The 25,602-nt window shown below is 37.4% G+C and overlaps 1 protein-coding gene across 3 annotated transcripts; it reads left to right on the top strand.

Annotated features, from left to right (window-relative positions):
• Window positions 1–1,348: 1,348 nt before the first annotated feature.
• On the top strand, window positions 1,349–19,061 carry LOC117992338 (GATA zinc finger domain-containing protein 15-like). 3 transcript variants are annotated; one of them, XR_004675026.2, is made up of 6 exons: window positions 1,349–1,518; window positions 9,177–9,233; window positions 13,110–13,173; window positions 14,130–16,243; window positions 16,663–16,748; window positions 17,375–19,061. XR_004675026.2 is itself a non-coding variant. In XM_034980017.2 (6 exons), the coding sequence occupies exons 2-5, from the start codon at window positions 9,220–9,222 to the stop codon at window positions 16,679–16,681; spliced, it is 2,211 nt and encodes a 736-aa protein (XP_034835908.1). In that variant the 5' UTR covers window positions 1,349–1,518; window positions 9,177–9,219; the 3' UTR covers window positions 16,682–16,704; window positions 17,375–19,061. The 3 variants fall into 3 exon arrangements, 2 of the variants coding, with proteins under 2 accessions (XP_034835908.1, XP_034835907.1); XM_034980017.2 differs by having other exon boundaries at window positions 16,663–16,704; XM_034980016.2 differs by lacking the exon at window positions 16,663–16,748.
• Window positions 19,062–25,602: the final 6,541 nt, after the last annotated feature.

The raw sequence follows: 25,602 nt of genomic DNA, 5'->3' as shown, positions 1-25,602 counted from the left end.
CATGTTACATTTATGACTTGTAATAACGAGAAATTGATTTTACATATAATATACTTATTACATAAAATAATAGCTAATTTTCTTTTACGGAAAAGATTATACCTACCTACTTACTTACTTAGAATGTAGTTTACCTACTCTAGGTATCTATCTTAAAGTAGATCTCTACACACTCGTTTTCTAGAGCAAATTCAGACGAATTCAGACCTTTTGTGAGGTCACCTATCTCAACACTTAGTTTATAATTTTTGATAATAACAGTAGGTAGGTAGGTAAGAGAGAAGGGTATCTAATCTAAGCAAATACTGTAGGTATGTATTATTTTGCAAACTGTTAATTATTGCTGTTTGCTGTGTTATAAAATAATGACCATACTTAAAAACAAAGATTCATGTAATTAATAATAATTTGGTACTAATTCATTTATTTACTTACTCAAATGTAAATAGGTAGGTACGGTACACAATGAATCAAGACCATTAAATAATACCATTAAACATACCTATAAACCATTCTATTAGGTAGGTAGTTATAAACAAACCCCGAACTATTTATCTCTCAAAGTTATTTCAGTGTAAAGACCTAGGTTATCGCGGTTAAATCTGGCTAAAAATAATCTTCTACTGGTTCATCTACTGGTGCGAGGTTATTAGGCGTTTTTTTCGTCCAATTGAAGGTTGTGAATTAAAAGACCTGGTTTCTAATGAGTGGTGAGACAGACAATCCGTGAGCTTGCGTTCAAAATAAAACTATTTGCGAATCTAGTGATGCGACTGCCAGTCCGTATCGTCAATAATATAATTGGCTAAAATAATTATACAATTTATGGCAATTAATAAAAAATCTTCTTTTCCGATTTTATTTTTATTTTCCATTCTAAATTTGTTAACTTCTTTAAGATACTACCTATAATCTTAATACATAGGTACATATTACCAACTCTGAAATTAAATTCGAGGTTACGGCTACGATATTAGGTTTAAATCCATAATTTATTAGAGCAAAAAATGGAATTGGGTAACATCTCAAAAGTCCAATAATCCATTTACAACTCTGTTACTGTATTAAGATGTATAATATTAATCTACATGCTATCTTTCATTCAACCACGTTTTGTACACTTAAAAATTATCTATCCACCTAATGATGTAGAGTAAAATATTAATAATTCAGTTCATATGAGACTTGGGAAAAATTATAACAATTTTAATTCCGCTTATTCATTCATCTATTGGTCCGACTACCCTAGGATAAATACGTTTTTCTTATAGAATCGGGGGGCTGCAAGTAATTGATTTTGGGAAATTCATCGATAGTCGATAAGCAATGATCGCATCCCTACCACTCCCGCGGCTCCCGTTCAATCGCTGACTGCCCGGGCGCCCGGCAGCGCATCCGAACGAACGACACCTCACCGCGATCGTGTTTACGAACGTTACCCACCAAATTCAAACTTACCTAGAAAACACAACGTGCAGTGCTTTGGATTTGGATTCACACACCTACCGTTTTTCTTAGGTGAGTTCATTTACAATTTAAGTATGTTCAAAGCTCACTGCGTCGATGTTACAAACCTTATAGTTGAAATTACGAATTTTACTGTTGAAGAGTTTTTTTACGGGAAACTCGGTGTTCTGGGTTTTCTACTGTGAGAAAAGATCGTATGTGAAATTGTACCGATATATATTTATGAGGAGAATCTGACTAACTGATATGAGATTTTGCATACAGGTTTTCTCTGTAATTATAACGTAGACCACCACTAAGAAAGAACTTTAAAAAAATTAACCCGAGAAAAGCGTGGGCGAGTCAGCTAGTTATAAATATATTTTTTAATACAAAGCTTTGGCATAGGACTATACAAACAACAATTTCACCCTCACCATCTGGGTGTCTGGTGCACTTCGACCGTCCGCTGCGCCAGATCCTTCTTTCCACGCACGTGCAAACTGTGGAACCAACTCCCATCGGCGGTGTTCCCACTAGATTATAACATGGGGTTATTCAAGGGGCGGACCAACAAATTCCTAAAAGGCCGGCAACGCATCGGCGGCTCCTCTGGTGCTGCAAATGTTCATGGGCGGCGGTAATCACTTAACATCAGGTGACCCGCCTGCTCGCTTGCTCGCTATATCTATAAAAAAAAAAAAAAAAAAAAAAAAAAAAAAAACAAACCATACAAATGTACAAAGTATACAAACCATGAAGTTCCAATTCGAATTATTTACTCAACTTACTGTAAACCCCTTTTTCTATTGGGTGAGAAACTGTAAATGCTGCTAGCATAACCATGCTTCCATTACTCTGTGACTTCCATACTAATATTATAAATGCCAACGTGTGTCTGTCTGTCTGTCTGTCTGCTAGTTTTTCACGGCCCATCCGTTTGACAAACTTTAACGAAATTTGCTACAGAGATAGCTTACATCTCGGAGACGGATTTAGGAAAATCAAAGATTTCCGACAGGATTACTACACGGATGAAGTCGCAGGCATCACCTAGTTTTTAACCGACTTCAAAAAAAAGGAGGAGGTTCTCAATTCGTCGGAATCTTTTGTTTTTTTTCATATAGAGAACATTATGCACACAGATAGATTAAGTAGGTAGGTACCTAGGTAATTGTCCTAATAAAAATTACCCAGACCAAGTTCTAAGAAAATAAATTTTTCATGTGTCTACAATTTAGATTTCGTAGAATGTTTTCGTCGGCTTTGGATTGCTAGAAATAGTAGAACACCCGTTTTTCAATTTATTTTTCTTTGAAAGGCGTTATCTCAGTTGTCGGTGTAGACTAGAGAAATTAGATATTATTGTGCTTCGGGGAAATTCTCCGAAAGCTGGATTATCACGTGAACCTTGTTGTTATAACTAAACAAATGGTTAAAAGTCACCTCGATCTGACTGCCACTTAGGTACAATATGGGGTTAAAGGTCACGAAAACGGTTTTCGTGAATATCTCAGCAATGCTCAGTTTTTTTAGGGTTCCGTACCTCAAAAGGAAAAACGGAACCCTTGTAGGATCACTTTGTTGTCTGCCTGTCTGTCTGTCTGTCTGCCTGTCTGTCTGTCTGTCTGTCTGTCGGTCTGTCTGTCTGTCTGTCGGTCTGTCAAGAAACCTACAGGGTAGGCAGGTACTTCCCGTTGACCTGGAATCATGAAATTTGGCAGGTAGGTAGGTCTTATAGCAGACATTCGGGGAAAAATCTGAAAACCGTGAATTTGTGGTTACATTACCTACACAAAAAAAAATTAAATTGTGGTCATTAACTAATAATTAGTATTTTCAATTTTTTAAGTAAGATAACTACCTATATCAAGTGGGGTATCATATTAAAGGACTTCACCTGTGCATTCTAAAACAGATTTTTATTTTTTATGCATCGTAGTTTTTGAATTACCGTGCGAAATGTCGAAAAAATATGACTGTAGTATGGAACCCTCGTTGCGCGAGCCTGACTCGCACTTGGCCGGTTTTTTCTGATGTTCTAGCTGCAATCAGTCGAGAAACTATAAGCAGGTTTGTTGTGTTTTCTGTGACTTTGCTAGACTGGAGGGCCACTGTCCTCAAGTCTGTTAGTATCGAGCACATTTGCGTGCTTTAGTCGCTTCAGGGTTTGGATTGAGACATTGCACATAATTTCACACAAAATCTAGTGTTGCATCCAAGAATCCTGTTCAATAATATTGCATCGCGTATTACATACAACTTACAAGCAATCGCGACTCCACACGTAAGCCGTGAGTAACGCCGCCGAGTGACTCAAAGCTCGGATTTAACACCGAGGCTACAACTAAACACTTATGAATGTGCAACTTTTCAGGGCTTTATTCATTGCTATAATAGTATAAGATAAGTGCTTGAAGATCAAAGTTTTTGAACAGTGCGTGTTGCCTGTGATGACATAAATGGATGAGAGACATGGTCGCTAACTATGGGCCTTATAAAAAAGCTCAGAGTCCCTCAGCGGGCGATGCAGAGAGCTATACTCGGAGATGTAACGTGATCAATTCAGAAATGAGGAGATCCGTAGGAGAGCTAGAGTAACTGACATAGCTCAACGGGTGGCGAAGCTGAAGTGGCAATGGGCAGGGCACAGAACTCGGAAAATCGATAAGTAGACGTTGGGGTCTCAAGGTGCTGAAATGGCGACACACACCGAATAAATCGCAAGCATCATCTAATTTGGTAAAGAAATAGCTTGCATCCCGAAGACGAATATAGGCTAACTTTTTATCCCGGAAACTCAAAGAGTTCCCACTAGTTACTTATAATATTACTAAGTCCTGTACGTACTTACTCTACACAAGCCACTATTTTAAAGGCTCTATCTATGGCCGCTTAAAAAACAAACATTTAAGCCAGTTCTACACACCCATTTCTCTTTTATACAAAAACGTAGACATATTGCCCCAACCTTAGCAATAAATCTATAGACCCGATATTCCAGAATCAGTTCTCAAAAGCTAGACCGAACAGATGTTAGCGTGACTAATACCAGCTCTCGGTTACCTGCGCCAAGATTTCGACCTTTGCGTGAAAACAAAATGATACCTACTCATTGCACAAATATGTAAAAGGTAAACAACGTGTATACCGTGTCTGTGTTTAGGTGCTATAGATACTCTTGCTGGACTATATGCATGCTTTTAAACTCTCTGAAACATTTACAGGATATGCGATTGAGTTTTCTTTTAATAATCTTTATTTGATGAAAATTTTACAATAAAGCTAGGCTTATTTAATTACTTCACAAATCAACAAATCATGCACGCGTGGAATGGTGCCAAGAATACTGGCTGCGTTTCCGCGCTGGACAGCCAGGCTGATCCGTTGCCCAAAAATTGAGCCAGCCCTTCTGTCACCAGATGAGTTTATTAATCGCGGTGAATTTTTTTTAGCACTAAGACTCCATGTTCCCCACGGTCTCCACGGCAAGCGGAACAAAAATGTGACTCTCGATAAGAGAAGCATAAGTACATGCGCCGCTTGGCGTTTTCATCTGTTTCAGCTGCGGCTCCCGGTCTTGATCCTGTCTCCCTGATATGACACGGTTGTCAACGCAAGTTGCGTCCCACATTAGCACCAGTCCCCGTTCCCAGGGAACCAGCGTCAATCCATCAGGTCTCTGGCCATCATCCCGACGAATCCATGCCAGTCAATGAGCGAAGGAATGTCTTTGGTGGCAAGAGCCCTGTTGATCGTATCGTACCTAAGAGCTATGCCTAAATAGCCTACCAGAGCTCCTTTGGCAAGAGAGTCCGTGGATTCCGTTTGAGTTTTATAATATTACTGTTCAGCGTTCTCTTGGGTATTTAGGTCATAGTTGCCACATTATTTGTTGCTTGTTGGCTAACCAATGGATGTTCACTCCTAAACATACACGTCTCAGGTCATACTAACCTCTTGTATTGGATTTGATTTTCGTGCTTCATAGCTTAAAAAAAGCGGCGACAGACGTCGGCCATCACATCGGGTTTTTGAAGTTCGATCCCTGGCATGCATATTCTAACTTTTTAGGGATCTCTAATGCTTTCTGTGCCTGAACTTGGAAAGTTAGAATGGGGAAGTTAAGTGGGTCCGGGCTATTTCAGATACCTATGCTTATGCAATTTTATTATACTTACATGTATTTTTATTATTTTTATTCACTCTTGTTTTAAAGATACCCGGGTTGTAATTGGTAGGACCTGCAATAAAATGATTTTATTTTATTTAATTATTTATTTATAACTACTTAATTATTCGGGTTACTGTAAATATATTAGTAGTATCACAATAAATAAAATATACCTATCTCATCATTTCTGACCTTAAAGGTGACGTGACGTTACTCGAAAGGAATTTTGGGTAGAAAGGAAGTTACATTGCAAATATCATTCTTTTTGTTGGGTCCAGCAATAGTTAATTAATTGGAAGGCTATAGGTAACCTATAGCTGGTTATTACCCTTGGGTATATGTGCATCCGCAACTTTGTTAATTAATATTTGACATGTTAAACACGAAAAATTATCCTTTTTAGGGTTCCTTACCTCAAAACGAAAAACGGGACCCTTAAAGGATCACTTTTTTGTCTGTCTGTCTGTCGGTCTGTCAAGAAACCTACTGGGTACTTCCCGTTGTCCTAGAATCATAAAATTCGGCAGGTAGGTAGATCTTATAGCAGACATTAGGGAAAAAATCTGAAAACCGTGAATTTGTTGTTACATCACACAAAAAAAATTGTGATCATGTACTAATAATTAGTACATATTTTCAATTTTCAAGGTAAGATAACTATTTCAAGTGGGGTATCATATGAAAGGGCTTTTCCTGTGCATTCTAAAACAGATTTTTATTTATTTTTATGCATCATAGTTTTTGAATTAACGTGCAAAATGTGGAAAAAATATGACTGTAGTACGGAACCCTCGGTGCGCGAGCCTGACTCACATTTGGCCGGTTTTTTTCTAACTACGCGACAAAAAGATAAATCTTGTGTAAGGACTGAGATACGACAATACACATAGCACTAATGTACTGCACTAATAGCATTGAATAGGCACTATTCCTAGAAGGTGCCAATCTAAAAGTAAAAGAAATGCACTTCTAGTTTCTCTGAGCTTGTTCTTTCTACCCGTAACATATCAATCGTCAAATCTAAATACGTGCGCTTGCTCCCACTATAGATTACTAAGGTCATGTAGCGTTTCAAGAATTCTTCACTGATTGACATGAGTTGCAATGAATAGGGTTCTTCCTTATTCTGTGACGTTTCAATGGTAGAGTATCGTCAAATCAGAAAGTGATCAGCCTCACCTGCAAAATCGAGCACAAAATTCTTGAACTTACCCAAACACATAAATGAAAAACGAATCTATACTTAGGTATACTTAAGTATAATACTTGTTATAAATACGATAGTGTCTGTCTGCTAGCTTTTTTTTCTTTCGGACTGTGTCACGGCTGGCTCAACTCGCCAGAAGTTTGGGTTTGAGCCCTAGGGCTCGACGACATCGGGGGTAACGTCGTTCTAAGGGCGCCTCATGTGAGACTCGGACCGTAGCTTTTTAGGGCCATCCCTTTAACCAATTTCGGTGGTTACAGAGATAGCTTCAACCCTACGTAAAGTCAAAACTATCGAATACTTTTTATCCGGATAAAATCCAAGAGTTCCCATGGGATTTTTAGACAAACTAAAACCACGCGGACGAAGTCGCGGCCATCATCTAGTTTAATATACCTAAGTAGCTTAGATACTTTTTTATTAGGTAAACAGGTCTACTAAATTGTTCTGTGTTGATTCATCGAATTTTTTGTGCCGGTAGGTACTTAGTTGTTTGGGTTAGTTGGCTTTGTAAAGTTTTTACCTAAAAAAACAATTAAGCATCGAAGAAATATGATAGGCATTTGTCAGATCCATCATGGGCGGCATATAGTAGGTACTTACATACATAATATAATATAGGTGGTTTTCAAGTTTTTCAGTCAGGATATTTGATTAATTTTAACAGTCACATCTCAATACAAAATTAGATAATCTTCTAAAAATAATTATAAAACCCTCTAAGTCAATTTTGTTTTTCTTTAGCAACAAAGTTTACATGGTTGGTACCTAATAGTTACAACTGATTTTTTAGGATATCTAGAATAAAAATCAAATATGTACTTATTATCATAAGCTGTGATAGCATATACCTACTGGTTGAAACGTCCGTCTCCTAATCGGAGATCAGGATTTCAATCCCGGGCACGCACCTCTATCTTTTCGGAGTTATGTGCGTTTTAAGTAATTAAATACCACTTGCTGTAACGGTGAAGGATAACATCGTGAGGAAATCTGCATGCCTAAGAGTTCTCCACAATGTTCTCAAAGGTGTGTGAAGTCTGCCAATCCGCATTTGGCCAGTAGACTATTGCCAAAACCCTTCTCACTCTGAGATGAGACCTGTACTCTGTAGTGAGCCAGTCATGGGTTGATCATGATGATGATTATCATAAATAACGGTACTCCTTGACACGTAGAAGAAAACCGGTATCAAAAGATAGGTATAAAAATTGAAGCAGCGCAGATTTGTCAGCCATTTTCACATTTCTATCTATAAATAATACCTACCCATCAATTAAGCTTTTCCGCAAATGAATTAGTAAGGGCAAATGTTAGGAAAAAAGGAAATTTATAGATCCCGCTGTGGAATGGTAAGGCGTAGTAGAGCTAAAATTATGTTGGCTTCTCGCCATCGCCTATAATTATCGTAAGAGTGCCAAATTCTGCCTTCGCATTCCATCTGTGGCATCAATAGAAATTTAACTAGTATTTTCTATGACTGGATGACATGTCCCGGGCTTTCTCAGGTGGAATTTATTTTCTGAAATTCTTTCTTAATGGGAGTAGGACAAAAACCTACATGCAAAACCCAACGGCTGTCTGTCAGTCAGTTTCCTCTTTTATATGTGCGTAAAAACCTGACCCTTTCTAGATCTATTGCAGTCTAGTTTAATAATAGCACTTAAAATTTTAAAGAGAGATTACCTACCTACCAGTTATGTTAAATTGGTCAGGTCAGGTTGTGCCGTCATATCATATTTATATTATAAACTGTGCTAGCCAGGTATTCCAGAGGTTCAGGGATTGATCCTGGGCACGCACCTCTAACTTTTTGGAGCTGTGCGCGTTTAAAGCAGTTAAATATCACTTGCTTTAACGGCGAAGGAAAACATTGTGAGGAAACCTACATACCTGAGAGTTTTAGATAATGTTTTCTAAGGTGTATGGAGAATGCCAATCCGCACTTGACCAGCATGGTGAACTATGGTCTAAATTCTCCTCGTTCTGAGGGGAGAGCCGTGCTTATCAGTTGGGTTGATAATGATGATCATGACTAGTATAAGTCTGTGAACGGTGCGGAATAACCATCCACACTTTAGTTTCGCGCCGCGACTCGCATGCCAGTGAAAAGCGGGCATTAAGGGTGAGATCTATAAAGCCCACTTAGCGTAGACTTAAGACAGAGTTAAAACGAGACAGAGATATATCTCTCACATAAACCTGTCTCCTTTTAACTCAATCTGAAGTCTGAGTAAAGTCAAAGTGCGCTCTATAAGTCTCAGCCTAAGATTGAGCAATTGCATCCCGAGCAGGTGATGAAGTGCGTTTACCGAATCATAGCTAATACAGACAATGATCTCATTCCAGTTGGAGTCACTGAGGCTGCATACAATACGATCATCATACAGATATGGCTGCGAACGGGTGAGTACCTATTAATACATTTATAATTTTAATAAGTGTGCCGCCAAAGTGATTTAGCGATGCAGAACGATGCTACGTAAAAATGGGTAAGGGGATTCAATTAAAACTAACAATTTCCTTACATCTTCGACTGCATCGTCCTTTTATAACAGGGTGATTGCAGTTAAGAGCTAAATAAATAAACAAATAGGTTTTTAGGTACATATTATATACCACTAATATATCGAAATCACGAACCTCGGACGCAATTTTAGCACAATTTTAGGCCATTTTGCTTGGGCAAGTGGGTATCACAAGTTAGAATTCATACCTCTATAATTAAGGTTAAAGGTTAAATGGTCTAATTTTAACAGATGCTGACTAGAACTATTTTGCTTTTATTCATTTTCTGTCGGTCTTTAATCGTAACCTAATTTTAACCACCTGTTATGCAAACGGGACCTGTAACGTTAGCTTGAAAAGTTTCATCCACGTTTCACCCGTGTCTTCGTTTACATACCTACACTGAATCTCAAACTTAGAATGAGTTTACGTGACTCAATATAAGTAGGTTCGAGCACCTTCGTTGTTGTACGAAATCAGTTTTAAAATAGACATAATAATATTATATTTACACGTGTGACTAATACATCTTTGGCTAACATTTAAAATATAAATATCTAGACTTTAATGTGTCTTTCTCATGGGGTCTCATGCCAAGAAATGTCACACTTTGTTATAAGTTTAGAATATGTGAAATGAATTTTGGTGTAGAGACTTAGAGAGAGGTGGTTCAGTACCAAGCTACAAACGTGAGAAATATACATTCACTGTAGTGTACCGAGAAGGAGACCATACAATAATAAATAAATAAATCAAAATAAATCATTTATTGTTTCACCCAATTTCCATTCAAAATAAGGTTGAGCCAATGAGTTGAGCAATGCTAGTCGTCACGGGAACAAAAACATGCGAGTGTTTTAAAAATAAACTATGTTCATAAACAAGAAACAGTTTCATGATATTTCTGAGAATTGTAAATATTATGGAAATTATCCACACATTTCCGATAAAACTAAGAAGATTAAATTTTTTTCTAGCGAGGAAATTGTATCCATATCCCTCGGTAATCCAATTATTATCAGTACCCTTATTATAAATGCAAAAGTCTATTTGTTTGTTGGTTTGTCCTTCAATCACGTCGCAACGGAGCAACAGTTCGACCTGATTTTTTGCATGGGTATAGTTAAAGACCTGGAGAGTGACATAGGCTACTTTTTATCCCGGAAAATCAAAGAGTTTCCCCGGGATGTTAAAAACCTAAATCCACGCGAATGAAGTCGCGGGCATCAGCTAGTTATTAATATATACTTCATGGATTTTTTTTAGATTAAAGACCCAAAAAGCACATAGGCAGGTACCGAAACAAACTATACTGACGTCCAAACAACAAACAAACAAATTATCAAACATTAAAGTTGCCATAAACCGTTAAAATGTTTCTATTCTACTTATCAATAACTCTACTTTATTTCTAGAAGGGGAAACTGTGTCATCGGTTGTTGATGATGATCATCATCATCAACAACCGATGATACAGTTTCCCCTTCCATAGATAGATTGATTCCGCATAGATTCCTTTTACACGGAATCTATGCGGAAGTAGGTACCTGGGAACGAGTGACGGGCAGGTCATAGAGTCATAAATGCACTGCATCATCAACATCATCATCATCATCATCAACCGATAGACGTCCAGTACTGGACATAGGTCTCTGGTAGGGACTTCCACACGCCACTGTCTTGCGTCGCCTGAATCCAGCGGCTCTGATGTCGTCCGTCCACCTAGCCGGGGGTCTTCCAACGCTGCGCCTTCCGGTGCGACGTCGCCATTCCAGCACCTTGAGACCCCAACGTCTATCGGTTTTCCGAACTATAAGCCTTGCCCATTGCCACTTCAGCTTCGCAACCCTTTGAGCTATGTCGGTTACTCTAGTTCTCCTACGGATTTCCTCAATTCTGATTTGATAACGTAGAGAAAACTGTGTAGGTACTTTCTAATAATAATATGTGTTTACAATAATCACGTGGAAAAAAATCCTAAAAAACTCATTCGAATAAATTATATTCGTTTGTTTACACTACTACCAGCCTTGGTATTAGAATTTTAAAAAATACTGATGGATTTGTTTTCTCAAGTTTTTTTTTCTGCATTTCCGCGCTGGACAGCCAGGCTGATCCGTTGTTCAAGAAATGAGCCAGCTCTTTTGTCACAGATGAGGCTATTAATCGCGGTGAAATGTCTCGTAAAAATTTTTTTGCACTAAGACACCTTGGCCCCAGGGTTTCCACAGCAAACGGAACAAAAATGTGACTCTCAATAAGAGAAGCATACTTGAGCCGCTTACCGTTTTCAGCTGTTTCTGCTGCGGCTCCCGGTCTTGATGCTGTCTCCCTGATGTATTTTGGATTATTAAGTAGCTAGTTGATTACGCATATTGGGAGTATTAATTATACTAATAAAGTATGTTGTATAAGGTTATATAGGAAGTAAAATTATGTGTATGTGTAGACGTGTGCAATTTTGTAACGTCACATGCAAAGTGACGTTGCAAAATATGGCTTTGTAGGTAAATGATATTTTTTTAGTTCGCTGACCACAAAAGTTGACAAATTAAATATTGGAAAATGCCACATTTCATTTGATACCTACCTATCTGACCAATATTTTTTTGCAAAAAGTAACGTAATATTTGATGAAATATGCCTTGAAAAGTCGGGAATTAAAAATACCTACCTATTTGCCTAACATGAAATATTTATCACCAATAAAATCAAAACTGAGTGGAATTTTTGGTGGACAGAATATTTTTTCTTATATGTATTTTCCAGGATCAGCTGAAGCGGTTTTTTTATATTTTATACTTACTTATTTTTTAAAACTGTCTTTTCCTTGACTGCAATCTCACCTGGTGGTCAGTGATGATGTCTCAGATAGAAGCAGAATGGGATTATCATATTAAGTCATTGGGTTGTGGGTGTAATAAAATTGCTATACCTACCCTTTTTATGGATTTATACGCAGGTTACGCTTAATCGTTGCCAAAGAAAGGAGTTATCCCTTCTACCTGCTTACTCCTTAAGTTAGGTTAATATACTTATCTTCTTATGTTATCGATGAGGGTCGTGACCCCTTTCCATTAATCACATACCTAATGGTTGGGGGTTTCTTAGGAATTGGGATTATAACGCGGTATGCTCAGGGTACCTACACAGGCTATGCGTATGTACGCAGGGTACACTGGCTTTGAAGCCAGGGTAGGCAATGGGTTAGGTAGGTGACATAATATTTACCGGTAGATCATAAATAATAATTCATAATGAAAAATGAGCATAAACCTATTTCAACTAGGATAAGCAGTGCATCGGTTTTACGGTGCAGACGTTGGGTTGGCCAAGGTGCTGGAATGGCGACCTCGCACCCGAAGACGCAGCGTTGGAAAACCTCCCGCTAGGTGGACGGACGACATCAGACGAGTCGCAGAGAGCCGCTGAATTCAGGCGGTGCAAGACCGTGGCGTGTGGAAGTCCCTACAAGAGACCTATGTCCAGCAGTGGACGTCTATCGGTTGATGATGATGATGTTGATGATGCAGTGCATTTATGACTCTATGACCTGCCCGTCACTCGTTCCCAGGTACCTACTTCCGCATAGATGTGTAGGATAAATAGCAAAGTTTTGTTGACAGTAAAATCAAAACTGACTGGAATTTTTGGTGGACGGACATTTTTCCGAGCCCCAGCTAAAGCGGAATGGGTCAACAATGGCCGCTGTGTTTGTCTCCGCATCGATGTTGTCATAGTGTAAAAATAACGTGATATTTGGACCGTTTCCAGATACGGACCCGCGCCGCCTGGACACATCGGCCGGATCCCGAACTACGGGAAAACACAAGTCAATGTGAGTGTTTATTGTTTATACAAACCTTGATTTTATTTATTACTGGCTGATGCCCACGACTTCGTACGAGTGGATTTACTCTCCAGGCTGGAACTCTTTGATTTTCCGGGATAAAAAGTAGCCTATGTCACTCTCCAGGTTTTTGACTATACCTACCCATGAAAAAAAACCACGTCGATCCGTTGCTCAGTTGCGACGTCATTGAAGGACAAACCAACAAACAAACACACTTTCGCATTTATAATATGGGTTGTATATTGTAATTATCACTGTTAAATAAAAAATCCATCGTTTTCCATGGCCTTTTTTTAGTAGAAATTTATGATTTACCTTCCTGAACTTTATGGAATGATCAATAATAAATTACTAATAGTTTAATGATGTCCACGAATTCGTCCGCGTGGATTTAAGCTTTTAAAGTGTGGTCCAAATTTCGTCAAAAAGGGATAAGTAGACGGGCCGTGGAAACATAACAGTCAGATAAATATACTATCGTATTTATTTTTAACCGACTTCAAAAAAAGGAGGAGGTTCTCAATTCGTCGGAATCTTATTTTTATTTTTTTTATTTTTTATTTTTTATTTTTTATTTTTTATGTATGTTCCCCGATTACTCGAAAACGCCTGGACCGATTTTGGCACCAAAAAGTATTATAATGGAACTATATTAACTCTTGTATACATAATATATTCGGTAATAAATTAAATTATTTTTCAATTTTTTAGTGTTTGTGTAACGAAGTCGGTTTTTATTTTTTTTGTAAAAAATTTTTCGTTTTAGTAATGGCTATGCATGGTAGTTGGTAGAACTTTATATTAGTACCCGTGAAAGGCATTTTTTTGGCAAATCCTCCTGTTCTGCGACTCCTTTTTCAAATTAAAAAAAAATCGACTCTTTATTGGATTTTTTCTTATAAAAGTACATATTGTTAAACAGCTAATTTCTCAAATTACAGCCTATGGGAGGAGTGGAGCCACCAGCATGCATACAGAACGCTATGATGACAAAGGATAAGAAACCATTCACATACACCCCAGGTGGTCTGGATCTGTCCCAAATTAAAACACCAAGTATGGCAAGAAGGTTGGCACGACAACGTTCTCAGGAAGAACATGAACAGGCATATAGCCAGCAACAACCCAATAATAACTACCAATCACATGGACAAGGGGGTCCAGCCCCGCCACCTCCACCTCCAATGAAAATACCGGCTCCACCTCCTCCTCCGCCTCTTGTGATACAGGCGCCCGATAACAAATCCCCAAAACCGGTGCCATTAGGGGAAAGACCAGAAATTGTAATCCCTGAAAATCCTATTGGTATGCTTAGAAAAACAAACAGTCCATACCATTGGGAAACTGAACAGGCACAAATGCAGCATATGGGCCCTGTACCCAAATTCATCGAAAGAGCACCAGTTCCATTAACAGTCAAATTGCCAGCACAAAATGCTCCCCAGAACTATTCTACACAAAACAATGTTCAAAGGCAGAATTATCCTTATGGAAATCAGAATCAATCTCCCGACAGTCCAATCCACAGGCCCGAGGCACAATATGCTCATCAGAAAAATGCGTCACCAAACTCAAATGGACCACCGCAAACCAGAGAATTGCTCGTAAGACAAGATTCACAATTTAATAAGAGTCCTCAACCTTTCGGTAACCAGACGCCTGTGAGCACTGGTTCACCTTATTCACCTAGTCCTAATAACCATTGGAAGCAACCAGATAAAAGAGATTCTCCGGTGTACAGTAACAATAGTCCACAGACACCGCAAACAAATCGTGGACCATTTTCCCCGGCTGTCAAACAAAATATTCCAAGTTACAATCAACCAGCACCAGCAACACCTAACAATACAGTGTTTCATACCCTTCCTAGAGCTAGTCAAAGAAGTCAAGAAAATTATCAAAATAGTGCTCAAAATAATTATAACAACAACACACCTAACAATGTTAAGGAACCCCAGCACAGTCCAAACACTGAGGCACCTACAGCACCATGGCGAACTAGTACTCTAAACAGACATCCACGTGAAAATCAACAGACAGTTTATAATAATACGAACATTAATCAACAACAGCCACAAAGACCTGCATGGAAAGCACAAGATGCAAACAATAATCAGACTGAAAGCAATTATACTCCACCTTGGAAACAAGAGAGCAGAAATATGCCTAACCAAGCTAGCAACCAACAACAATACACTCCCCCATGGGTTTCCCAAGAAGCCAACAATAACAGGGTGGGAGATACCACATCGCTACGGGGGCAAGAAAATACAGGAAGATCAGTGGCTCCTACAACACCTCCAGAAACCAGATACCAGTCGTCTATAACGATGCCAGTATCGCCAAAGAAACAAACAAGTCAACCCAACTATAGTAACACCCAGCCACAGAAAGAAGCGGTCTACGTCAACCAAGAACCTGTATATTATTGTCCTGATAGTCCCAAGTCAATACCGCCGTGGGTCAAAACACAAAAGGAAAAAACAAAAACACCGCCTCCAGTTTGGTGCCAAAGACCGTTGGAAGGTAGAGAAAGTGCACAAAGAGAGTTATACACTCCACCGAGAGAGACAAATCAAGAGCCAGAGTGGGTGAGGAAAAGTAATGAAATACAACGTGGTGCACGTGAATTCGTAAGTCCACCTAAACACCAGCAACAGGTGCAACCAAACTGGTCTACGCTTCCTTCAGAAAACAGAAAAAGTCTTCCGCGAGACGGTAATCAAGGAAGGATCATTCCAATTCAAATGGAAGTGTCAAGCACAGATACAAGAAATTCGGGTATGCAAGGAGGAAACCAACCACATTTGAGGATTGTTATTGATATGAAGCAAAATCCCGATTCACAGAATGGTACCCAGGCGCCTTATTCTCAACCAACTCAACGCATAATGAGAGTTTTGTCTCCTCAACTCGTTAGAACGGACGACATCCAAAATCAGCCTGATTTGCCAACGTTGAACACCCGATACCAGAGTAGTCAGGACAGTCAACCAAAGACGCGGATAATTCCAATACAAATCGAAGGGGCAGGCAGTGGTGGGGCAAACAAAAGGTTCGTATCTACTTTTTATCCTATCTAGAAAATAATATTTAATTTTAATCACAATAAGAACATGTTAAATCTATGACACCTGTGACGAATAATTTTACACGTTGGAATTAATTTGGTCAGATTCACAATGACTAAATAGGTACTTCAAAAATGTGGTTCATTTGAAAATCATACAGATGTAATATTATGGTAAGTAGAGTCGACAATTCGATTCGTTAATAGCTGGTGAGAAGGAAGTATAATACAATATTCTTACCACGATAACTAATAAATAAATTGCCGAAAGGTACCTAGATGGAAAAACCTGATAGAGACGAAAATCTGAGTTAAGATTATTTCAGAAAACCCCTTATCAATCAAGCTCGAAGTAAAATTCTGCGACGTTATCTTAAAGAAAATCAAAATGTTATAATTTTCAGCTTCGGTGGGCGGTATTAAGGGAGCTGTTTGCACTGTCCAAAGTAAACATTTTTTATATTGCACCGCTTCTTCATGATTCAGTCTGGTACCTGCTATAATTAGCATCATTACGCTTTGCGAACGCTATAATTCTGTTTACTTCACTCATTTAACCAATTTACGCTCTTCTATGTGTTACAAGCTGCTAAATGTCTATTTCATTAATTTTATCTTTAATTTGATTTAAGTTTCAACATTGCGTTGATGCTTCAGAGTTGTTTTCTAGTTTTTAGCGTTTAAAATAATGATTGGCTTAAGATATTGTGACGTTTTAACTAAGTAGATTTTGATTGGCTTTTAAAATAGTAGTTTTTGTATGTTATTTTTTATATAATTAACTAAAGTTTTTTAAAGTATTTTGAACAATACAATTTAAATAAGTATAACCTTTTATTTGTATGTAAAAGATGGATCTATAGCGGACATGTTTATGGAGATCTAGTTCATAATAATTTAAAATCATTAATGTAAAAACAAAAATTTCTACCTCGAAAGAAGCCGAGCGAAGCGTAATCGCCCAGCTTACTAATCATTTTAAAACCACTTCTTGAGTAAATTTTTAAGACCATAAGTCACCAACTTTTTGACTTTATTGAGCCTTATGTATTAGTTGTATTATCATTATCATATACATAACATTAAGAATTTATAATAAATTGTCGTCAATTTCAGAGTGATATATCACAAAATTACACACGAAGTTCCGCCACGGCAGTCAAAGGCTTTCAAAGTACTGCAGGTTATCACCGGGACCCAGGAGACGCAGTAATCTGATATTATTATTGATTAACATGGATACAAAAATCCTTCTTATATTCGCAAACACCTGAAAAGTGTTTGCTCGCAACATAAATTTTATCGAAATTACAAATTATGGGTTTATTCTATATTTGGTCTAATATTTGATATACCTAATTCAAACTGTAAGTATATAAATTAGAATAAAGTTCGATTATATTATAATATAATATAAATATTATTTACCTACCTATGTATTATCAAAAGAGGTTTTATTTTACCAAAAGGAATCAACGTAAGCAACTGTATTATGATCATAATGAAATATACCAACTCATTTCGTAAACACGATAAGTGAAAATATTTTTTAGAAATCTGTTTTTATAATAATTATACTATAATTTTTTTCGCGGGAAATTAACGAGCTAAATGTATACAAACAAGGCATACAATACTTTATGTTTAACTTATTATATTGAATAAAATATTAATTATTTTTATTTCTTTATTAGATAGTAAATATTAAGAAAAGCAATTAATATAACGTGCTTAAATTGTGATCATACTAATAAAGCTCATTTAAAAAAGGAATACGGCTAATCACCAAAGATTAATTAAGATTTATTTTTAATTAAATAATTTAGCTATCGATTTATTTTTAGATTAGAAAAATAGTGTATTTAGAAATTAGATAAATAAAATTAAAAGTTACCATTTGATTGTAAATTTACTATTATTTGATAAAATAATAATCAAATTTAATTGCCTTATTAAATTCCCTTATTATGAATAGCATTTTAAAAAAAGATTACATTAACAAAATTAACATTTTTTATATTTTTTATTATATTACAAGTATTGCTTATTTTTATCCCATACCTACCTATATTATTCGCTAAATGTGTATTTGTTTGATATTACTGATCAGTATTCTTTAATATACAATAAGCAAATAATACTAAAAAATACCTAACAAATTAACAAAACCAACGGGTCCTATATAACAATATTATAATATTTTAATAACTCGGTTCCCGATATAATTACCCTGGTGTGTGTTTGTGATTAACTAAAACAATGGAAATCATTACTGATGATTTATAACATCGCTGATTGTTATAATAGTTATATTTTATTCCCATTTAAGATATTATAATAAAAACTTGAGTAACATTTTTAAATATTATTTTTTGCTTTGAATAATTTTTTATGTGTAAATTTTAAATTAATTAATTTCTAACACTAACTTAATGTTAGAATTAGATGCATATACAGATATGATTATATTATATCTATATTTAATATGATATAACATTTAAAACTTAATTATATATAAAATAATAAATTATATAATTACATTTGATATAATATATTTTTATATCAATTAGTTGATGTTATAATCGTCAGTAAATGTTCAAACAGACGAGGGGTGTGGCAATCTAGTCAGTGTGATCTTTATATAAGTATTTAAGTATTTTCAAATTTATTTTATATGAATTTACTTTTATATTACAATTTATTATAAGGCATAGCTAATACATATAATTTATTATTTATGTGTATTATTTTAGTATGTAAGTATGAGATAATTTATCAATTAAAATGTATTTAATGGTTAAAATTGTTTTCTTTTATCTAGAATCTACCATAACTTCTCCGTTGCACTCTTAGCTATTTTTACTGGTGTACGGAGGGGGGGAGACTCTTTGATTTTCTGGGATAAAAAGTAGCCTATCTCCTTCCCCAGGATGCAAGCTATTGCTAGTGCTACACGAAATTTTGTCAAAAGCGGTTGAGCGGATGGGCCGTGCAAGGTTAGCAGACAGACAGACAGACGGACAGATAGACAGACAGACACACTTTCGCATTAATTTATAATATTAGTATGGATGGATTTAAATGCACCGGTATATATTATAATAATTATGTTCTTTTGAAACCTTTTCACGTGCAACGCTGCCTCCCGTATATTTAGGTATGCACGTATCTAATGATCCGTAATATTTATATGACAGATATGGACATTCATACAAGTACGCTAGATAAGGTCTGCCATACTAAATAACAGTAATTTTTGTCCGATTCAAAGCACCCTACCGAGCGTACCGGGAATTAAAATTGACACCTGTGTTAAAGGGTCTTCGTGTCGACTCAATCTTGACAGATGTCTCATCACTAACATTTAATTCCGAGTACGTTCACATGGCGTTCACTGGTGCTATCAGCGCCAAAATAACGATAAGCAATCAAGTTGCTTCAAAAACAGGTCGGCTATTGCAAGTCTAGCGTACTTGTATCAGTAAAGGTCAATGAATATATGCATCTGAATTATGACGCTTGTACGTAGACATTTTACATAAGATAATTATTTGGGGACGGCCGGTGACGTCGTTTCAAATACGAATGGAATTTTTTATCGTCAAAATAATAATTATCACGAGATTAGCACTTGAAAATGTTTCCACGATACTGAATGCGACTTCCGACACAAAAATAAATAATTCCTCAGATTATTAAATAGCGGATCTTCTAAAATATGTAAAATCCACGCCCTTTGTTAGTTTTAAGTGTAATAACCATTTTAAATTAAAGATTAAACTAAAAAAGCCCGTCAAATGATTGTCACGTCACATTTCAGTATTTCATAGTAGCTTGCATACTAGGCGCGCGTTTTGATAATCAACCTCAACCTGTCGCACACTATATACCTAATGTCGTTTCTTGTTAGGCTGGGTCGCCAGCAATTTGCAGCGGCTGCCAACGTGGATGTGACGCAAATCGCATTCTGTGCAGCTGTCCCGACCGGCGCGGCGGCGGCACCTGGCGAGGGCGACCCTCCGCCACACGAGTCTACTCTGTGCCTCAGCCTCACCACCGGCACCGATACGATAAGAATAACACACTTGCGTAAATTACTTCGCTACTACTACTACTACTAGTACTAGTTATTTTACTTCCTACAAACAAACTTGTAAACTTTACCTCTTTATAATATTAAGCAACTTATAAACAAGACTGACAATCACCTTATTTGTAGCTGCTTTGGTAGCTTGTGTTCCGATTCCTGTTTAGTTAGCATTTATTTTTATTTTTTATTCAGATACAAGTTAGCCCTAGACTGCAATCTCACCTGGTGGTAAGTGATGATGCAGTCTAAGATAGAAAGTAAGTAAAAAAAGATGGAAGCGGGCTAACCGAGCTAGCATTGGGAAGAGTTATACTTTACCAACATCTGTCTTAGGTAGATACACAACTAGGCCACACGAATCTAGTCATAATATCCTGCTTATATACTGTAACAACAGACATAAGCTTGTATATTTATAGGTAGGTACCATCCGTAAAATTGAGTAACATTTAATCCGTTTGGGTCTATATAATCACTGCCCTTAATCCTGCCAAGGGTTGGCGATCGATTACAGAGTTACGCCTCAGGTGGCAGATCGCCAGGTTTCCTCGTTGAGCTATCACAATGACGGCGATTTGGGAATTTTAATCCAATAGGTCGTAGAGAATCGTTCTAGGGCGACATAGCTGTCATTTAAGCAGTATAAATAACACTTCTTTACAAAGTCCGCAACAATATTCCATTATCTATAGGGTTAACTGTAAATAGGTAGGTATATTATATACTTTAGTTTTGCTTGAAAAGTAAACGAATTGCAGAAAACTTCTCGAAGAAACGTGACGCGATCTGTCCGGTGCGACGACTTTCTGGAGTTATGACTCGTATCATCATTTCACCGTCAGTTCGCAGTAGCTCTCGCGGCCACTATACGCACACAATCAAAGACGTGTGGGTTAGAAAAAAAAAACTACCATACCCCTTCCAGGTTAGCCCGCTTTCATCTTAGACTGCATCATTACTTACCACCAGGTGATATTGCAGTCAAGGGCTAACTTGCATCTAAATTAATTTTTTTTATAAAATACGCACTTAAGTTTTAATCCTATGCAGTAAATGGCATTAGCAATAACATTACAATCGTTTTATAACGTTAGCATTTGATCGTGATCATTTAGTTTTATAGAACCAATAAGCGCTGGTGTTTACTATTAATTTGATTAATTAAACGAGCACAATACCCATATAAAATGAGGCCATTTTACGAGGATCTATTTGCCATCAACACAGGTGACAGGGTTATACCTAGTAAGTATAATACTATGAAATTTCCATTTATTGTTTATTAATTAATATAAGCTTGAGCTCTCCCTACTGTCGATATCAGCTGAATATATTATTCGAAGATTATTGGCTTGTTTTTTATTTTACTTATAATATTTAGCGGAATGTCATACTTATGGCTTTTCTTTATTGCTCGAAATAAATTGTTAATACTTAGGCATAAATTAGGCAATAACATTTCCACAGTTTAAAACATTTCCATTTCATAGAGAATCCATCAGACGAGTTTTATCATCTAAATTTGATTATTTTTGGTCATGTGGGAGGCTTCAGGCTTCAGCCGTGGCTAGTTACCACCCTACTGGCAAAGCAGTACCTACCAGCAAGTGATTTAGCGTTCCGATACGATGCCGTGTGGAAACCAAAGGGTTTAATAAAAACAGCCATATCTATCGCTTCCATCTTAGACTGCATCGTCACTTACCACCAGGGTCCAGATGAGATTACAGTCAATGGCTAACTTGTATCTAAATAAAAAAAACATTAATAAAAACAAGAAATGCGTGAACCGTGCGTAGAGCATGTCCCAGTACCCTTATTATAAATGCGAAAATGTGTTTGTTTGTTGGTTTGTCCTTCAATCACGTCGCAACAGTGCAACGGATTGACGTGATTTTTTGCATGGGTAATGGGTATAGATAAAGACCTAGAGAGTGACATAGGAAACATTTTATCACGGAAAATCAAAGAGTTCCCACGTGATTTTTAAGCAACATAATTCCACGCGGACGAAGTCGTGGGCATCAGCTAGTGTAATATAATGTTACCGTTTTACCATAAACATATCGATTCGATAGAACTTAAAGCGCAACGTTTACTTCTTGATTGAAATTTGATTAATTAAACAAGCGAAACACCTATAAGATCAGGTTCATTTTACGAGTATCAATTTGCCATCAACGCAGGTGACAGTATATGCGAAGGCAAGTAATCTTCGGCTCCGTTCGCTCATGAAATTGTTAATTAACGGACAACGGAACGACCCAGCTATAGCAGTAGTACGCGACAGGTCGGGATGGCAATCGGGGTATGAAGCGAGGGGACGCCCCAGACACCCATACGTCACCCGCGCTCGCCCGCACCAGGTTAGCGCAGGGGCTGTGCGGGTGTGCGTGACGCTTCCTCCACGATTGCCATCTCAACTTTTCGCGGACCATAGTTCGGGCCGTCCCTAGTTCCGATATTGTTTTATTGGATTAATCGAATCGATAGGGTTAGGGAAAATTAACGAAGGTAACGTTTTCTCATTAGGCGTCTTTATTGAAGGGATTAGCGTGTAATCAATTAGTGTTACCTTTTTAAGCCTGTTTGAAGACGGTTTCATTGGGATTATATTAGGGTTGCCGCTAAAAACTATATTAATTATATGCTTATATGCTATAAGCTTATGCTTGCGACTTAAAAAAGAAAAAGAAAAGAAAAAACTTTTATTTTTTAAAGCTGTGCCACACATTACCAGTTAAACCTAGGGTTAGGTTCTCCCGGCGCCTCTAATACTTGAGCAGTAAAGTCAAAAGACCTCGAGCAGCGGCCATCGTCCGCGTTCAAACCCCTATTTTACTCCCTTAGGGGTTGAATTTCCAAAAATCTCTTCTTACCGGATGCTTACGTCTTAAAAGCTATATGCATGCCAAATTTCATCCCAATCCGTCCAGTAGTTTCAGCTGTGCGTTGATAGATCAGTCAGTCACCTTTTCCTTTTATATATTTAGATATATCTTTTTCTCTCCTTCGTTAAAGTTCACGACAGTAAGAGAACTTCTCTAACAAAAGTCGAGGCTTCACCTACACTGGCAGGCGTTAAATGTTACCGACATTTGACGCTAGGTAGGCTATGAAACGACTTTAGCTTCTTTGAGTTCACGTCACCCATATCATATAACAATAAAATCCCTATAGCACTAGAAAATTGTGTAGGTAGACTAGGTACTAGGAACTTGGTTCATAATATTAGGTATGCTTGTGATAATATTTTATTTTTTGTTTTGTTCTCCGAGTAACCAATAAATCTGTTGTTTATAACGAAATTAATGTATTATACGTCTGTACAAAGACGCAAGGTCGTCTTTAACGAGCCTAGAAATACGATCAATGGGTGACAACAAAGATATTTTAAACAATAAGTATGTATAAATGCGACAGAGTTGACAAAAATGTTGAATTTAGGCTTTTGGTTAAAAAATTCGTCTTTCAGGATTTTTAAAAATTCCATCCCCAATCAGATTACATTTTTAGGATTTAAAGGTTTTTTATATAAGTTTGTCGTTTTCAAATTATATCTAGGATAAAAACTTGTATTTGGGGTGTACGTGTTTCAGGATTTTTGGAAATTCCACCTCCTCATCGATTTTCAAAAATTCCGTTCAAGCGGGTCAGCTAGTTAAATAATAAGAAAACAATATTTTCCACGGCCTTACAGTTTCAATGCAAAGCAATGTCATTTATTTGCGTGTAGATTTATTTTTGAAAACTAAATGTAGTTTTAGTGTATTCATAAGTTTACATGGAAAAGCGTAAATACTGAGTCATTCATCATTTCACAGTACGCAAATCCTTCAGGCGAAATCTCTGAACGCTCGAAATTCATTTTTGCTAAGTGTTTTCATTGTCGGCAGTTGTTTTTCTTGTCTTATTTTTAACCACCAACGCGTTATAACGCGTAAAATTTAACTCCTCACGCGCCATTTTAACTTTTTGTGTCAAATTTCATGTCATAAGTACGATTTCAGTCCTTATTTTAAAGGTGAAACCATCCTTATTTTAGAGATAGGAAAATAGGAGCAGTTTGTTTGTATCTTCATTATAATCTAAGGAGCGATAGCACAGCACAGCGCAGCATAGCTTATTGTTTATTGGTCACCCTAAGCGCTCTATTGCTTGCGTTTATCTATAAACTCAGAGAAATTCTGTGAATATTGTAACCGACGCGCGGGGTGATTACGTATCTCGCGACAGGCGTAAATCTCGCGATCATTGCTGTCAAACGTCACACGTAACAGCGGCTACAGAGAGACAGCAATAGCCACAAAGCAAAATAAGAAGAAGACAAAGAGAGACAGCAAATGAACTGTCGCATTGCTACTGCTACCGCGTTGCTGTCGTTACTGCAACGTTTTACGTAATCACCCCTTGTGTCGATTGCATTAGTTATTCCATGGCAGCGGTAACCAATACGCGGTGATTGATGTGTGCAAATCGTCAGTCTGGTGTGCGTCGCAAGAAATATTGCAAAGCGTTGCCATGTTGTATGGTGATTTATTGGCGTTGAGGCTTCACGCCGTTTTGTCTGCGCTAGTTTCCCGGCTCACAACTAATCCAATTAACATTTTTTGACGACCTTTTAACAATTTTAGGCTAAAACAAATTGGCATTTTTGTACCTTGTGTAGATAATAAAGCAAAAAAAACCTGCTGTATTTTGATAAAATGCGCAACATCTTTATGGATTGCCTATTGTTCTCACCTTTGGGTCGGAGCATCCCAGTACCAACTCCTTCCACTCGATCGGTATCAAAAGCAGGCAGTTTGACTTGTGGACAATCCCAAACTAACGCACAACAGACAGAAACGTTTAAGTGCGGAAACCAGCCCAGAGTGAAGAAAGAAACCCAAACTAACCAGTTCGTTGGAGAGACGTAAGCTCTCTTTGCGTGTTCCACTGCCTTTGATTGGAAAATGTTCCGAGGAGTTGCTTGACTTTATTCCACCTAGATTATTCTATAATCACACTGCACGCCACCGTAAGCCATTTTACCCCCACCTGGGTGTCTGGTGTACTTTGACCACCCATTGTGCCGTATCTTTTTTCCATGCACGTCCAAACTATGCGACTAATTCCCTTCTGCGGTGTATCCACTAGATTTCAACATGAGGTTATTTAAGAGGCGGATCAACAAATTCCTGAAAAGTTGGCAACGCTTTACAGATGTTCATGGGTTGCGGTAATCACTTGACATTAGATGACCCGCCTGCAT

The sequence above is a fragment of the Maniola hyperantus genome, chromosome 21 (genome assembly GCF_902806685.2).
Source record: "Maniola hyperantus chromosome 21, iAphHyp1.2, whole genome shotgun sequence".
NCBI lineage: Eukaryota > Metazoa > Arthropoda > Insecta > Lepidoptera > Nymphalidae > Maniola > Maniola hyperantus.
This window is presented reverse-complemented; position numbering and strand designations above follow the sequence as displayed.

What these genes read in the sequence shown, in the direction of transcription:
- LOC117992338 (XM_034980016.2), top strand. An exon ending in ACGGGAAAACACAAGTCAAT is followed by an intron (nt 13,174 to 14,129) that starts GTGAGTGTTTAT and finishes CTCAAATTACAG; the next exon opens with CCTATGGGAGGAGTGGAGCC. An exon ending in AGTGGTGGGGCAAACAAAAG is followed by an intron (nt 16,244 to 17,374) that starts GTTCGTATCTAC and finishes CGTCAATTTCAG; the next exon opens with AGTGATATATCACAAAATTA.